We start from the raw sequence: 15665 nt of genomic DNA, 5'->3' as shown, positions 1-15665 counted from the left end.
AGAGGGTCTAGCCTGGAAGAACTCAAATACTTTTGAGTTCCAGCACCTGGAAGATCTCAAAAGTATTTGTAAATATTGGGGTTTGGCTCAAGTGCCTTTTTATGCAGGAAGAGCGTGGGGGAGAACACTTTTTGAAGCACAAACCAAATGCTATTCTGAAATTTAACAAGTTCAACTGATTTCCTCTATTATTTTGCATTCCTTCATGCTTTAGGCTCCAGAAGATGCCTAAGTATCCCAGTGCATAGGCTGCCAGCACAGCTTTTCCAGCGCAGCAGGAAGTAGGAGATATCTTCAGGGAGAGCCTATTTTTGGAGAGCTATCCAATTCCAAACTAAGCCTTCAAACTTTTTGTTGTTATTATTTGGATTAAGACGGCAGAGTGGGAGAGCTGAGGCATTCCCACAGCAGATCACATTGCTCACACTCCTTGTTCTCAGTGGTGGAAGAGGGATTTTGTATGGATGCAGGACATGGCTGGAAGTCCAGGGCTAACATCCCGCAGGATTTTATTGAAATCCTGAGCTGATATGTGGGCTCCTGGACACTTGGATGCAGTTGTGTTTAAATTTCAAAAACCAGTTCTTAATTCTGAACAACTTATCCTGTGTGAAGCCAAGATGGATGGAGAAGACTATTTTCTCTTGTACCCAAAACATTCCAAGTTAAAAATATGTATATGACAAAGAATTGCATTACAATGGCTTTTCACATTACCCAAAATGTCTGTAGAATCAGCAGCCAAGAGCAGGACATGCCAGAGCCCCCCTGCTGAACAACTAGATTACACTAAATTAATTGCAACATCCAGTGTTGGGTTTTTTTTTCCTTTAACAACTCCTATTTTATACATTAAAAAAAATTTAGTCACCATCCCTCAGCTTATTCCTTAAGATTAATAAATCAAAACAGAAACACTGGGGAGTATGCAACAAAAAAAATTTCTAAAACCCCCTTGGCTGAATTTAATTTCTATTAGAATCCTTAGTCATGATGGAAATGTTTTTATAACCACAAACCTCCACTAAATTATCTTAACAGCCTCTAGCTGTTGTGCTGATGGCCGAAACAGCACAGTAAATGACTGTCTCACCGTACAAAATTATACACATCGCTATTACACCATGTTTCAGCCCCAGCCTCTCAAAAGAAGAGCAGATTTATTCTTATTACCCAGCTGAGCTCACCCACCAGCACACACATGTGCCTTGCCACGTGTGTACTCCTAAAACAGAGTAAATCCACCTTTGGCACAAACACCCTGCCCAGCGCACAACAACCACTCACCTTTTCCCCCTCCTTTCCCACGTCTGACTGACTTTCCGCTCATCAGGTTTTCCTGTCTGGCAGCTGGACTGAGTTTTTAAACAGGCTGAATTCACTCCCAACCTTATCCGATGAACTTCAAGGCAAGGCACGTGCAAGTGAACTTGGCTCAGGAAACTTGGAATTTCTCAGCACGAGACTGCAGGGACTGAGCATGCTGGGATGCAGCTTAGGGATGGGAAGACAAAGATGAGACTGAAGGATGTTGGTGTCTGGTTCCCAGCTCTGTGACAGACTCGTTGCAATCCCTGAGATATTCACTGTAATTTCCTACTTATAAGGCAGGGCCGCTAAAGATCCAATATCCAGTAAGCAACCTGGGTAGAAAGGTTGGAATCTCACTCGGTGTCCAACCTCTTGTGCCAGCTCTTTGCTCTGTTGGGATGTGCAAAGCTAAAACAATTTGTGTTTACAACCCATTTCAGTGTTACAATGCCAAGACCATGGAATATTCAGGGTAGGTGTATGAGTATTAGTGAGAGTTCAAAGTGCAAGGACCAAAGCCTGGGGGAAAGAAAATGAACCCAAGCCCAGGCCTCACCACTGGGCTTTGGGGACAAAAAGGATAAAGGTGAGAAAATAGAAGAAGCAGATATGATAATATCCAGGAATATATACTGACCAGGAATGAATGTCTTATGTTACAATTTAAAGAGCACCAGAGCCACATTTCTGATTGTGCTCTGGTGTCTTGTTTTCCATCAACCAGTATTTTTTGGGGGTTTTGTTTGGTTTGGTTCGCGTGTTTTTTTTGTTTTTAAATACATATAACAAGTCAAAAATCTCCCGTGCTCTGCAGGAAGGAAATCCAAGGTTTTGACCAGGCCCTTCCACACTGACAAAGCGGAGTTGAACCATACCTAAAATACAGCTGACTCAGCAGCAATGTGCACAGCAGGGGGGAACATATAAACCCCGAACATGTCATTCTGGCTTCTCACCTTCCTCCACAACCTGAGCTACAGTTGGTTAGTGGGAGGCTCCAGGTACAAAGAAATGCAAAGAACAGGCTTAAAAAGCTCTTCTTAATTAAAAATGCAAATCTTGAAGCTTGTCCTTCCCAAGTGGTATTCAACAACTCAATTCTGTCTGAATTTCCAAGCGTGTCAGAGCAGCAGGCCCACACGTCACCCCACATGCCCTAATCACAACATTTAACAGCACTGAATTGGTCATGGCAGACTCTCCCAAGAAGCAGGATGGACAGAGAAAAATCACCAACAGAATATTATTTGAAATATTGTTTCAGGACAATATTTCAACAGAATATTGTCCTGAAACACCCTACTTAACCAAGTACTCATAAAAAAGCTTCATGAACAACCTATACATTGCACAAGTCAGGATTTACTTTATATCCCTTTTTCTGTCCCAGCCCAGAGCAATCCATGAGGCCCAAGACAAACTCACTGTCAACTCCCTGTGAACATCTAACACACACTCCTGAGCACAGAGTATTTTGTGAAGCACTGTCCATGACACCAACCTGTAACATGCTCTGCCTTCTGCTGCACATGAGGCACCTTTAGTATTAAAAAATCCCAACAAATAAACCTTGCAGGCAACCTTTTTCTCCACACATGACTCTGTGTCTTCAAATTTTGCTCCTCAACGCACCTCCCTGCAACAGCACATGATACATCAGCCCATCTGCATGCCAGCTGGCTGTACTGATGTGATGCTAAAAAGAGTGTACTGATTGATTCCCAGTTGAAGCCTCAGCCAACAAGTTTTGCAAGTGTTTGAGACAACGGCCTGATCCCTTCAGGCCCTCCCTCCCTTGGGTTGACTTTGGAGGGAGTGTAAGGCAGCGGCTGAAAATGGCTTTGGCACCAATTCTATGGCTATGGTGCTGGATCTAGCTAGTCTTGGACCAATGCACATCCCATTACAGGTGGAAACTCACTAAAAAGGAAAGAGGAAAGAGCCCTATCTCTTGTAAAGATCCATCCTCAACTCTGACTGCTTTAAACTCAAAATAACAATTTTGTTTCTTTCCAGTGTTTTCTTTGTGCTATCGACTTCTAAAATTGCAGATATTCGCATTATTTATCTCATCTACTTTATAAGGTGCAAATTCTGAGTTGGTAGGAGGAGGCAGGTTCTCCCCCATGACACATCAATAGCAGAAGCAGAACTTGCTGAAGGATGAAGAAACAAAAAGGTCTTACAAGCTTTAACATGTGTGACCTGCTCCCTTCTGTGTTTGATGCAAAGGGGTCAGACACATCTGGTCACCTCTCCCAAGCACAAATCCTCCCTCTGGGGGTTCCAAGATGGGATGGGACCTCACTCTCTTTGGTGATGTGTCAAATGCTTTGGGCCACTTCCCGAAGAAGGACCCTGGGGTGCTCCCATCAGAATCCCACAAGCCAAGCTGAAATGCTGTCCCCACTCTGCACGGACAGCAGCCCTGAGGACTTTTATCAGGGCACTTTCTCATTCGCTTTCCTTAGAAGGTGGCTGTCCTTTGCTGCTTTGGAGGCTGTTGTGTAAAGCTTTCCCAGGCTCCTAATCACTCTCATCACCCATCTCCAAAGACGCTGGTGTCAGGGGTCCACCCACACACACATTGCTGCAGGATAAAGTCCTGATTGCTGGCAGGAAAACTTCCTGCTCCCTATCCTGCCTCACTCCATGCACACAGAGGGCTCAGAGAAGGACCTGAACAGATAATGCTCAGTTAAAACCTCAAATGCCAATTTTGAACCCTTGAGCAGGGACCAGCCTACATGATTTCTCAGCATCTCCTTCTGGCCAGGACAGCTAAAAGGAGCCCTGTCAGTCTGTACACCCCATACCTTCTGCATCTCTTCTTTTCTTTCCTTTCATTGATATTATTTATTTACTCCTCTCCCTCAAAGGCTTTAAGGAGCCACGACCACCGAGTGCCCACTGTCTGCATGATTGCCCCTATGGATCACATAAGGCCATGCTGGAGGTCGCAGCAGGGCTCAGCTGCCAGCTCTGCGCCCCTCTCTCCTGCCACCCTGGCCCTGTGCCCTGACCCCCGAAACAATGAGCTCCTCTATTCCCCACAGCCTGCTGGAAACTCCAGCCTGACATTACGTGTGGTGGGCAGTGGGCGAGGCAGGCAGGGAAGGCGAGACGGGGGCAGAAGCCTCAAGTCATCGATTCTTCCTGGGTCAGAGCAAACGAGGTTTTCTTGGGAGCTTCCTATCTGGAGGGAGCTATTTAGGAACAACACAGTGACCCAGAATCAAAGGAGCTGTGTGCAGTTGATGGCATGGAAGTAGAGTGGCTGATTTATGCTGTCAATCAAGAAGGGGCATTTACAGAGGGGCATTTATGGAAGGTGCTTGGAGAAGAAAAGGCTCTGGGGAGACCTCATTGTGGCCTTCCAGTACTTAAAGGGAGCTTATAAAAAAGAAGGAGTTGTTACACAGGCAGATAGTGATAGAAAAGGGGGATGAGTTTTAAATTAAACGAGAAGAAATTTATCTTAGATGTTAGGAAGAAATTTGTTCCTGTGAGGGTGGTGAGGCACTGGAACAGGTTGTTCAGAGAAGCTGTGGATGCTCCATCCCTGAAGCGTTTAAGGCCAGGCTGGATGAGGCTCTGAGCAACCTGGTCTAGTGGAAGCTGTCCCTGCCCATGGCAGGGGGTTAGAACTAGATGATCTTTAAGGTTGCCTCCAACCCAAACCACTGCAATTCTATGATTCTATGGTTTGTTACACTTGCCCTTTCCTGTGCTGGATGGCTGTCAAACACAGCATCTGTGGGCAAGCAGTATGAGAAGAAAGGAGATCTGGAGTTGCTGACATGGCTTCTACAGGAGTGGTAAGGGAGACTTTTAAATGGAGAGGCAACTACTGAAACTCCGAGCTGAATTGCACAGCCAACCTTCCCTTTTCCATGGGGCACAGTTTCAAGCCAAGAGCATCCAGAGAACAGTAAAACCACAGATTTCCCCCTACAAATAAACAAAAAAAGCGCCAAAAGATCCTTAAATGACAATGTGGGTTAAGATCTGAAGAACAGATCAGTAGAAATGACTAATAACACCATTAAGCATTGTTACTGAAATTATTATGAGATTAAACAAATGCAGACAAACGAAAGCACTGCCCAGTTCAACAGCAGCACAGGGTACCAAAGCTCCCATGGACGTGCAACACAGCTCTTCAAAGCTGAAAGCTTAAAAGACACCCCAGTGTCACCAGTAGAGAGGAGAGAAATGAAGGCTTACTAGTCACTTTTGGAAACGAGACATAATCCCTGGTTGGATATTATGTTAAGTGGCCAGAAAGTGGATTTAGCAAGTCAACTTGCAGCTTTTGGCAGCCACAAGAAAGTCCATTGGCTTGTTCTGAAGGTCAGTGAGGAACCAGAATGGGTGAGGCAGCAGCTGGGATCATCAGCAAAACTTAATCACTGAAAATCCATGAAATTCAGAAGACCGCAAATCTTTGACTCAAAATGTTATTTCCATCTTACCATATGGATGCGGGACCTGGAACTCCACCAAAGAAATGTCTAAATGCCTTCCAAAGCAAATGCCTTTGGAAAATACCAGGTTTAAATGGAATAAGATGCATAACAAGTAGTACTGAAATGCTATTAGGACAGTATCTTCAATCCAGAAGACACGATGGAAATAGTTTGGATGTGTCCAAAAGGCAAGGGGAAGCAAAAGAAAGAATAAACAATAATTTTTAAAAAACCAACCAGAAGATAGTTCAGTCAATAGATATTCATTTCTGTCAATAGATTATTATTTCTGTAATAGAGAGAACAAACATAGAGCATTTAAAAATTCAGAGCCCATGTGGAGTCTGGAGTAGGCAGAGACAAAAAAGCTTTTGAAGCAACAGAAAAGAAGAAGCAATCTGAACACTTAATACAGAAAAGTCTAAGAGCTGTTCTCAACTGGTCCTGCCTCAAAACCAGATTTAAACTATAAATAAAAATGTTCCATTTCTGACCCAAGAGAGAACTTCCTACCCTGAACATACATCGTTTTGGGGTGAGAATATTCACATTTGGATGGAGAAGTTCATTTCTAGGCATTAGTGTAATGCAGACAACCAGGCTGATGCAAGATTTCCCAAATCAGAACCTTCTCCAGGAAAAGTGCACAAGAACTCAGCAAAAAAATAGGAACTAAATACGAAAACACAAATCCAGAGATGAAATCAGCTCCCCCCTTTTCCCCCAGGTTGCTGGATTTAGTCCAGATTCAATGGAGAAACAGGCACTGCTGGCTATCTTACACAGCAAGAAACATATGCTTCCAGCACTCAGATTTTCCTCCTGTCCTTCAAAGGCACAGCTTCCAGGCTAAAGACAGCTAAGAACAATTTTTTTTTTGACCAAAGCTGCTTTTAAAATATTTTTAAAGATTTTCTACTTAAACACAGCAGGTATTTAAGTTGCTGTGTGACTAGATATGACTGATGACATATGTACGATGGCACTGTGCAGGCTGGCACGCTGACCTTGAGGAAATCCTCTTTGTGCATTGCAAGGTTGTGGCAGGCACTCCTTGGTGCAACTGTGTGTGCCTGGCAGCATGCAAATGGTCTGGATCTCTTCTTAAGGTCTCAGGTCTGTTTTTTGTGAATCCACACGATGAATATTTGTTTTTTCTGTCACTTATCACAAAAAAGAAAGAAAAGTGAACATAGAATTACAGAAGATCCTGAGCTGAAAGGGGCCCACAGGCATCACTGACGTCCAGCTCCCAGCCCTGCACAGGGCACCCCAAGAGTCACACCATGTGCCCAAGAGCATTGTCCAAATGCTTCTTGAACTCTGTCAGGCTTGGTGCTGCGACCACTTCCCTGGGGAGTCTGTTCCAGTGCCCAACCATCCTCTGGGTGAAGAACCCTTTCCCAATACCCAGCCTAAACTTTCCCTGACACAGCTTCATGACGTTCACTCAGTCCTGTCACTGGTTACCACGGAGAAGAGACCAGTGCCTGCCCCTCTGCTTCCACAGCAGTTGCAGACCACAATGAGGTCTTCCCTCCTCAATCTCCTGTTCTCCAGGCTGAACAGCCCAAGTGCCCTCAGCCGCTCCTCATAAGGCTTCCCCTTCAGAGCCTTCACATCCTGGTGGCCCTCCTCTGGACACTCTCCAACAGCTTTGTATCTTTCACACACCGGCACCCAAAACTGCCCCCAGCCCTCAAGGTGAGGCTGCCCCAGTGCAGAGCAGAGCAGGACAATCCCCTCCCTTGCCCAGAGTCAGCTGCCAGGGCACTGCTGACTCACATTCAACTTGCTGTCCAGCAGGACCCCCAGGTCCCTTTCCTGGCACTGCTCTCCAGAATCTCATCCCCAGGCTGTCCATACACCCAGGGTTGCCCCATCCCAGGTGCAGAATCTGGCACTTTCCCTTGTTGAACTTCATATGGTTGTGACTGCCCAGACCTCTCATCTGTCCAGATCTCTCTGTAGGGCCTCTCTGCCTTGGAGTCAACAGCTCCTCCCAACTTATTATCATCATCAACAAACTTACTTAGCATCCCTTTGAGTCCTGTACCCAAGTAATTTTTTAAGATGTTGAAGAGCGCTGGCCCTAGGACTGAGTCCTGCAGAAGCCCACTAAAGATCAGTCATCAGCCATGATCTGCACTGGCTGCATCTACAGAGCCTCCCACGTTCACTGCCAATTTGCTGTGGTTTAACCCATGATAACCACATGACAACCACAAAGCTGGTTTCACTTGGCAGCAAGGTGGAGAAGCTACACAGAACGGCAGCAAAATGTCCCTTAGCTCTACTGCTGCTCTACAGGCACCCTGAAGTAAATAAAAACCTCTCTCTCATTTCTTCCACCTCCTGAGATACATTTTGTGACCACTGTAAGGTGCTGAAAGATCCACCTAAGCATTATGATAGGAAACTAAGAGTTTAAAGACTTTAAATGATTACTGAAAGGAAGGGCCATTTATATTAAAAGCAATAATTTCCAAACCTTTTGGGTCAACTCATCTCAGAAGGAGACCCTTGATGACCTTGGCAGCCTCATCATCCAAATCCCTGAGAGCTGTATTATGTACTTCTCTGGACTAGCTGCAATCCATTTCCACAGCTTCACACATCCTCAGCAGTTTGTGAGCAGCTCGGAAGCCCCTGGCTCAGGTAGAAACCATAAAGCCAAGGTAAGTTTCCAGCTGTGAGAATGACCCTGAACACAAGTGCAGCCAAATCACTGACTTGCTCTGTGCCTTGGTTTCTCCATCAGACCAGACCTTTCCTGGCAGTGCAGCCAAATCACTGACTTGCTCTGTGCCTTGGTTTCTCCATCAGACCAGACCTTTCCTCCCCAAACACAGCACGTGGAGCCCCAGTCGCCTCAGCTGCTACTGAAATACAGATAAATAATTTTTGTTCTGCCTTTGAGTCACTAATATAAATTATGTGCTTCGGTCTGGTAAACACTTTTGCATCATGTCTTCCATCTGATAGTTGCTAAAAGAAAAAGGGGAAAAAAAAATGTTTCAGTGTCACTTCTGCTCTCTTTCAAAGAGAAACAAAGCCGGCTTCCTCACACCCTTTCCTTAAGTACTGTTTGTCTTTCTTAAGTTCAACCTGTGCTTTGCCACCATTAATCTTTTATATCCACCATGGACTGCCAAGACAATCAGCCAACACTGAAGTCATGACAGATAGCTGAGGATTCACTCAAGCTGTCTCAGCAAAGCCAAAGCAGCAGGAAAATACACCAGGTTCACCCCCCACACAACAGACGGGCTCCTTACCTCTGTGGGCATGTCCACCTCAATTGACGCAATGCCTCAGAACACACACAGGTTAGTCCTAACCAAACCAGTTTGGGTTTCAGCAGCTGAAGAGCTGCCCCAACACGTGTGTTGGCAGCAAACAAAACAAAGACTGTCCACCTTCAAAGTGCGCTGGGCTACAACAGCTCTACTGCTTCTGAGATTCATGGGCTCCACATCGCACCTTACAGAGGTGTAAGAAATGTTGGGTTAGAGGCACCTCAGGAGATTTCTAGTCCAGCCTTGCATCTGAGGTGTCACTAGATCAGGTCATCTGGAATCTTCTCTAGCCAAGTCTCGAAAACCTCCAAAGACTGAGACCCTGCAGCCTCTGTGGGAACCTGCTCCTTTACACCATGACCCTCTTATTGGAGGGGCTTTCCTAAGACCCAGCCTGAACCTACAAATCTGGGTTGTGGTTGTTGCTCCTTATTTTGTCACCTTCTACAACCAAGAGTTTGATTCCATCGTTCCCACAACTACTCTTCAAGTATCTGCCTGTTACTAGATCACAATTATCATGATGACAATACATCACCACCTGGCTGTTTCCAGAAAATGCTACAGTGGGCAAAGGAATGCAGCCCCACAATCAAAAAAATGACCCTAAAAGGAGGGAGTAGGACCTCTTCCCCTCTTGTAGGGAAGAGGTCGTGTGTTTTGACTCATTAGCAATGATGCAGCAGAGAAACGAGTTAGAGAGTGGGACCTTTGTGCAGAATTGCACAAGAGAGCTGGTGTAGCAGGAGTGCTGGCAGGCATTGCCTTTGCAAGCAAAATGCACCCCCTGACCTGCAAAACCTTCTCTGGTGGAGCAAGTGTTCATCCCTCCTGTGAATCATTGGGCAGATTACAATAGCTAAAATATATGATGGTCTTTTGGGATCAAGCTGGGAGATTACATGGGAGGAGCAGGGTGCAGCAAGGCAGTTTGACAGATGGAATAAGTGCAAACTCATGGAGTTTCAGTGCAATCAAAACTTTCTACAAAGAACTTGTCAGAGGACTTCCCTGAGTCCCATCAGGAGATCCAGGTGACATAATCAGTGCCCTTAAGCCTCTTAGCTACCCCTCCCTGCATCCAGGCTCAAAATCCATAAATTCACCCAAACCAGCACTGGAAGGAACTTCTGGAGAATTTGTCAAATTTATTCCACTGCTTCTAAACAGATTCAGCTCTCTGAAGTGGAGTTTGGCCAACCTGCACTTCAGAACTGCCATGATGGAGACTCCAAGCCCATCCCAAACCATCTGTTCCACTGCTCCACTCCTCTGGCAATCAGAGGTTAGGAAGTTTTTCCTACACTTGTTTCCCTTGCTGCAGCTCAAGCTCAGCACTTCTTGGCCTCCAATCATCAGCCATGTAGAACAGTTTACTCCCTTCCCCTTCACAGCCACCTTTGGTATACTCCAGGACAGTTATTTCTCTTCTCAGCCCTCTCATCCCCAGACAACCCCATTTCTTCCAGTCTTTCTGTTTTCTGTATCTTTGCTCAATTTTTGGTGCTTTTCTCTGGCATGTCTGCAACTGTTTCCTATTTTTGTTAATGGGTAGAGCATCCCGAATGAGGCATGGCACAGCTGAGCATGGGAGTGACTGATTAAAACTCCTTAGAGAGAAGACAGAGAAAAGGAGATAATTTTGCACAATACCTATCTTTTGTTCTTTGCTGCAGAATAAAGAGATGTTCTTTCTTCTCCCTCCTATAAAATTTCATCCCAATCAGCACTGTGCCAAACTCTACCTGGCATCTCCACTACTTCACAGCCTATGATAACCCTGCACTAATGGTCCTACTTCAGTCCATATCCCACATTCTCATTTAAGGAGGACATCCTTACAATGCATTTTGAGGTGGGATATGAAGGATCTACTTCAGGAACCAAAATAAGCCCTTCATCAAGGAGTTGCCCCTAGGAACAGGGCTGCAATCAGTAAATCAGCCCTTTAACCTCTTCTCGCTTGTCTCATCAGAGAGGAGCAGCTCTTCCAATGACCTTGATTAAACTGGTTTTGCTTGATGTAAGAACGAAACTGATGCACAAGGACAAACCCAGATAAACCAGCTGGGAGGAAAAAAAACCAAAACCCAAAGCACTAGAGGACTGTACAACCGGCACATGATGAGAAGCTTTTGTTTTAGTGAGAACTGCAGACATACATCTCAGCCAGACAGAAAATACTCTGACTTCATGGTACATAAATGAGCAGGCAGAACACACTGATCTAACGATAGGGAGCTGAGCTGCTCTACGACAGCACTTGTTTTTCACAGTGCTTCCCTGCCAGACAGTCCAGCCCTGAGCCCATCGTGCCGGGCAGCGGACAGACAAAAAACACTGCTCCAAACCCACGTCTCACACAGGAGACAACAGACAGGCACGTCCAGCAGGAGAGGACCAGGAGACAGTGAGTCAGTACAGGACCAGCACAACATGCACTGGTCTCAGCTGGCTGGTCACACAACTAAAGCCCAGGGTTTTGTTTAGGGATTGGTTTTTTTTTATAATTTTTTTTTTCACATGTGCTTTAAGGAGGAGCCAGGAGGAGAATTAAAAGACAGTTCTGTGCTTTGTGGCTGTGTACAAGGAGACCCTTTCATGCATGAAAGTCAGAGAGGCAAAAGGTAGGAGCAGGCTTTTTAACAGGGTCTGTAGCAACAGGACATGGGACAATGGTTTTAAACTGAAAGAGGGTAGATTCAGACCAGATATGAGGAAGAAAATTTTTTTAAATGGGGGTGGTGAGCCACTGGCACAGGTTTCCCAGAGAGGTGGTGGATGCTCCATCCCTATAAACATACAAGGCCAGTCTGGACAGAGCTCTGAGGAACCTGGTCTAGGTGAAGATGTCCCTGCTTATTGCCAGGGGATTGGGATAGATGAATTTAAACCTCTCTTCCAACCCAAACCATTCAATGAATGTACAAGAAATGTTTGTCTGAAAAAAAGCAATTAAGCATGAGGACGAGGGAGCTTGATGTCCCAAGCAGAGCAGAGGTGAAAAGAGATATTTTGGTACTTCAATTACTTTTGACCTTCAATTGTTTGCCTAGCTTTTATTATCAATATTACAGTAGCATTTACAGCCAAACTGCCCAGAGTCTACATGAACCCCTGTCTGCAGTTATGAGGCTGAAAAAAGGCACACTTTGTCTCAACCTTTAAGCAGTCATCGTTTGATCATTTTAATGTCCCTCAACAGAAGAGAAACTCACAACACTGGTATTTCCCAGAGCGTTGTACAAATAGGTCCCACAATCTCACATAAACACAATCCTCTGAAGTGAAACAGAGCAGGCACTGCTGTAAATGCAGATTAATGCTGCACAGATCAGGTGTGGAGAAGAGTCCCCTTTCTCAACCACCCTGGGTGGAAGTCAGAGAGAAAATTTAGTACTTTCCTTTCTTGCCACAGATCTCCTTGAAAAATAAAAGCAAAACAAAACCAGGCTTATAAAAGCACAGCACTTCAAGGACAGCGTTAGCAACACACCCGTGTGCAGACACATACATTTGAAATGCACTTGTCAAAGGAAAAATAAATCTATCCTCTCCCCTGTGTCAATACAGCCAGAGCAGGAACTTCAAACCCCATTAGCAGCATCCTGCAGCCTGAGATTTCTCCTCTGAGATCTCAAAGCAGAACATAAACTGAAGACATAAGTAAAGTGGCAAAGCCAGCGATTCAGCACCTTCCCTTTGAGGCCATACAAAAGCCGGCATAAACCGTCTTTTGTGCATGAAAACCAAAGTCCAACCATGTGGGTTTATTGTGGACAAAGGCAGGTTTTACAGGAGGAAAGCCATCACCCTCAGACAAGCAGCTTGCTTGTCCACGGCTCTGGACAAGCAAGCTGCTCTGAGCTACACTCGAAGAGAGCCTGATCCACACACCAACACCCTAAATGCACACCACAGCTACATAAACACACTATCAATAATAATGCATGAAAAAGCAAAGGGACGAGGCACCACCAAGTGAGACACAGTTCAAGCTAAAGGCCAACACTTTCAAATCCAGCCACTGATGCAGGAAGCTGGTGCAACTGGTGTGACTGGAAAGGAAGTCCCACTGACCACAGCGCCGGGACCGCTTCAGCGCAGAGATCCCCTCGAGTGACATCTGCCAAGCATCGCTTCCTGCCCCGCCGAGGCTGCGTGGGATGGCCGGGCACATCTCAGCATGGCTGCATTTCCTCTTGGGGCAATGAGGATGTTTTGAAAACATAGGTGGCTTGCAAAGCTCTTTGGGATGTATGTGGATGAAAAGCACTCTTATGCACATCGATAATTAGCACTAACCGCCGGCATGTCACACCCTCCATGTAGAGCATTTAGCAGATTTATTCAGCTCTTGCTGGAATGCCAGAGCACAAGCTGGATATTCAGACAGTGATGTGAGCGCCCTTTCATGGGGCAGATGATGGGGAGCTAATGATGTTTGATGAGTTAAGGCCATTGGTGACTCAGGATCAGCAATTAGTTGATTTCTGCGGGAGGAAGGTGCTTTGCTCCATTAAGCTAAAAGCATCCTCCACAGTTCAGCACGCACAAAGTCATTCTGTCCACCTCCCACAAAGCCTACCTACGTTCATTAGGGGGTTGATACTTCCCACATAAACGCTCAGGTTTACCTTACTGGATTCCCCAGCAGTTCCACCCCTCAGCCCTGTGCCAACCTGATATTCCCTGGAAGAGCATACGGCACACAAGGAAAGAATTGCCAAGAGCAACTGGACACACAGTCTAATGCAAAGGGATGTGGTACCACTGATGTCTATGGGGCTGAATCCATTTTGGGCAAGGTTAGTAACACTCTGTCACAAATCAGACACAACCCCAGTCCTGCTCTAGCCTGCAGTACGGGACTACAGACATCCATCTCTCCCTCAAGGGTAGACAGTGATGCTTCCATCAATCAATAACAGGCACTGGGGAGACACCAGCTGCACTTATTCTGCCTGCCATTCCCCAAATGCACGCAGGCAAAAGCAACAGGACCAAAGGATGATCTAGCTGGTGTCCCCCCAGGAAGGGAGAGTATCCAGCTCCCTCCCAGAGGCTGCATTCCAGTCATCTGAAGGCTGGCTGAGGCTGGTCATTGGTGTCAGGGAGTGGGACCCTGGACATCCCCAGCTATGTGCCCAGTCATAGGACGGCAGCACGATTCTGAGCGCTAATGCTCGTGGCACATGGCAGGAGCGTCAGGCGGAGGACGCAAAGAACAGTTATTTCTTTCAATGAGTGGGGAATGTGCCAGAGCTGGCATTTGGACCCTCTTTTTACAACTTCTTTGAAGTGTTTGATCTCAGCCGCTAACGACACAAAGGCTATCGAAGCGCTACTGGTGCTATCTTCAAAGGGTTCGGACGTTCAATGATTAATAGGAACCCTGCACGGGATGGGGGAGAGCGACTATTATGGGAATGTTGGGGGAGATCCAAGATGCGTTAGTACCTTTACTCTTTGGGACAAGGTACTCCCAGCCTCCCCTAAAACAGACGACTTCAAAGGCGGGGGTGTGACCGTCGCAGGTCCCGGGTGAGCCCGGCCACCGCGGGGCGCAGCCAGAGCGGCCCCAGCGCCGAGTGTCCGCTCCGGCCGCGGCCGTCACCGCCCATCCCACCAGCCCGGGGCAGGGAGCAAGCCGGGGGCCCGGAGATGCTCCCACCCGCCTTCCCCGAGAGGCGGGGAGCCAGAAGCGTTCGTTCCCCGCCCGGGCAAGGGGCACCCCCGCCCAGCCGAGCCTCCGCGGCGCCGGGAGAGGCGGCGGCAGGTGCACCCGGGCTGGCGGCGGAGGAGCGGGGATGGAGGCGGGGGGGATGGATCCCGGCTTTGCCGGGGCCGGGGTAAGGATGAGGTGGGGTGGGCAGAGACTTACGTATCTCCGTAACTTCTTCTCCGGCGGCGACTTTCGGAGCCAGCCCGAGCACACCACCTCCCCGCCGCTCATCGCGGCAGCCGGGCGCCGCCGGGCGCTGCCTCCCGGCGCTCAGCGCCGGCCGCGCCGGCCCATGGAGGGCGGGCGGGGGTGGCTGGGTGGGTGGGTGAGCGGACGGATGGATGGATGGCTGGATGGATGGGTGGAGGGAGGGAGGGAGAAAGGGAGGGAGAGATGGAAGGATGGATGGGGGGCGGCGAGCGCCTCCCCCCGCCGCCGCGGCCGCTCGGCTGCGAGCGGGGAAGCAGGAAACTGGCTCCTTCCCGGCTCACCACGCCTCCGCCCGCCCGGCGCCCCGCCAGCCGTGTTAAAGACACAAACCCCGCGGGGAGAGGGGCTGCCCGCCCCCACGCCGCTCCCGAGGGGCTGCCGCTCGTCCCTGTTCCCCCACACTCATACACTGCCTACAGAGAAACTTTATCTCGTGTTAGAGATCAGCAGGTGATCTCTAACAGCGCAACGTTTCCTTAATTAAAAAGTACAGCTCCTCCCAAACCTCTCCGCCGTAAGGTTTCATTACCCCAGGACCCTTCCTCTCTCTTGGTGGAAAAGGTCCTTCTCACCTCGGAAGAGCGAGGCTGGCTTTAGCCTCTCTGTGCTCAGGGGCTTGTGCCTGAGATGAAGGTGCCATAGGAAAACAAA

General features: G+C 47.5%; 1 protein-coding gene across 4 annotated transcripts in view; it reads right to left on the bottom strand.

The window, feature by feature from the left end:
* GAB2 (GRB2 associated binding protein 2) overlaps positions 1-15269 on the bottom strand; it is a 93458-nt gene extending 78189 nt beyond the window's left edge. For 2 of the 4 annotated variants that reach the window (XM_071432920.1, XM_071432923.1), the window contains exon 1: positions 14964-15268. In XM_071432920.1, the coding sequence (XP_071289021.1) occupies positions 14964-15035 (72 nt within the window). In that variant the 5' untranslated portion in view covers positions 15036-15268. Of the gene's footprint in view, positions 1-14963 lie in introns of all 4 variants that reach the window. The other 2 variants (XM_071432921.1, XM_071432922.1) reach the window with 2 other exon arrangements.
* Between the last annotated feature and the right edge of the window lie 396 nt (positions 15270-15665).

The sequence above is a fragment of the Agelaius tricolor genome, unplaced genomic scaffold (genome assembly GCF_023055355.1).
Source record: "Agelaius tricolor isolate 1412-34295 unplaced genomic scaffold, bAgeTri1.0.p SCAF_9, whole genome shotgun sequence".
NCBI classification, from domain to species: Eukaryota; Metazoa; Chordata; class Aves; order Passeriformes; family Icteridae; genus Agelaius; species Agelaius tricolor.
Note: the sequence above shows the minus strand (reverse complement) of the source record. Positions and strands in the feature narration are given on the sequence as shown.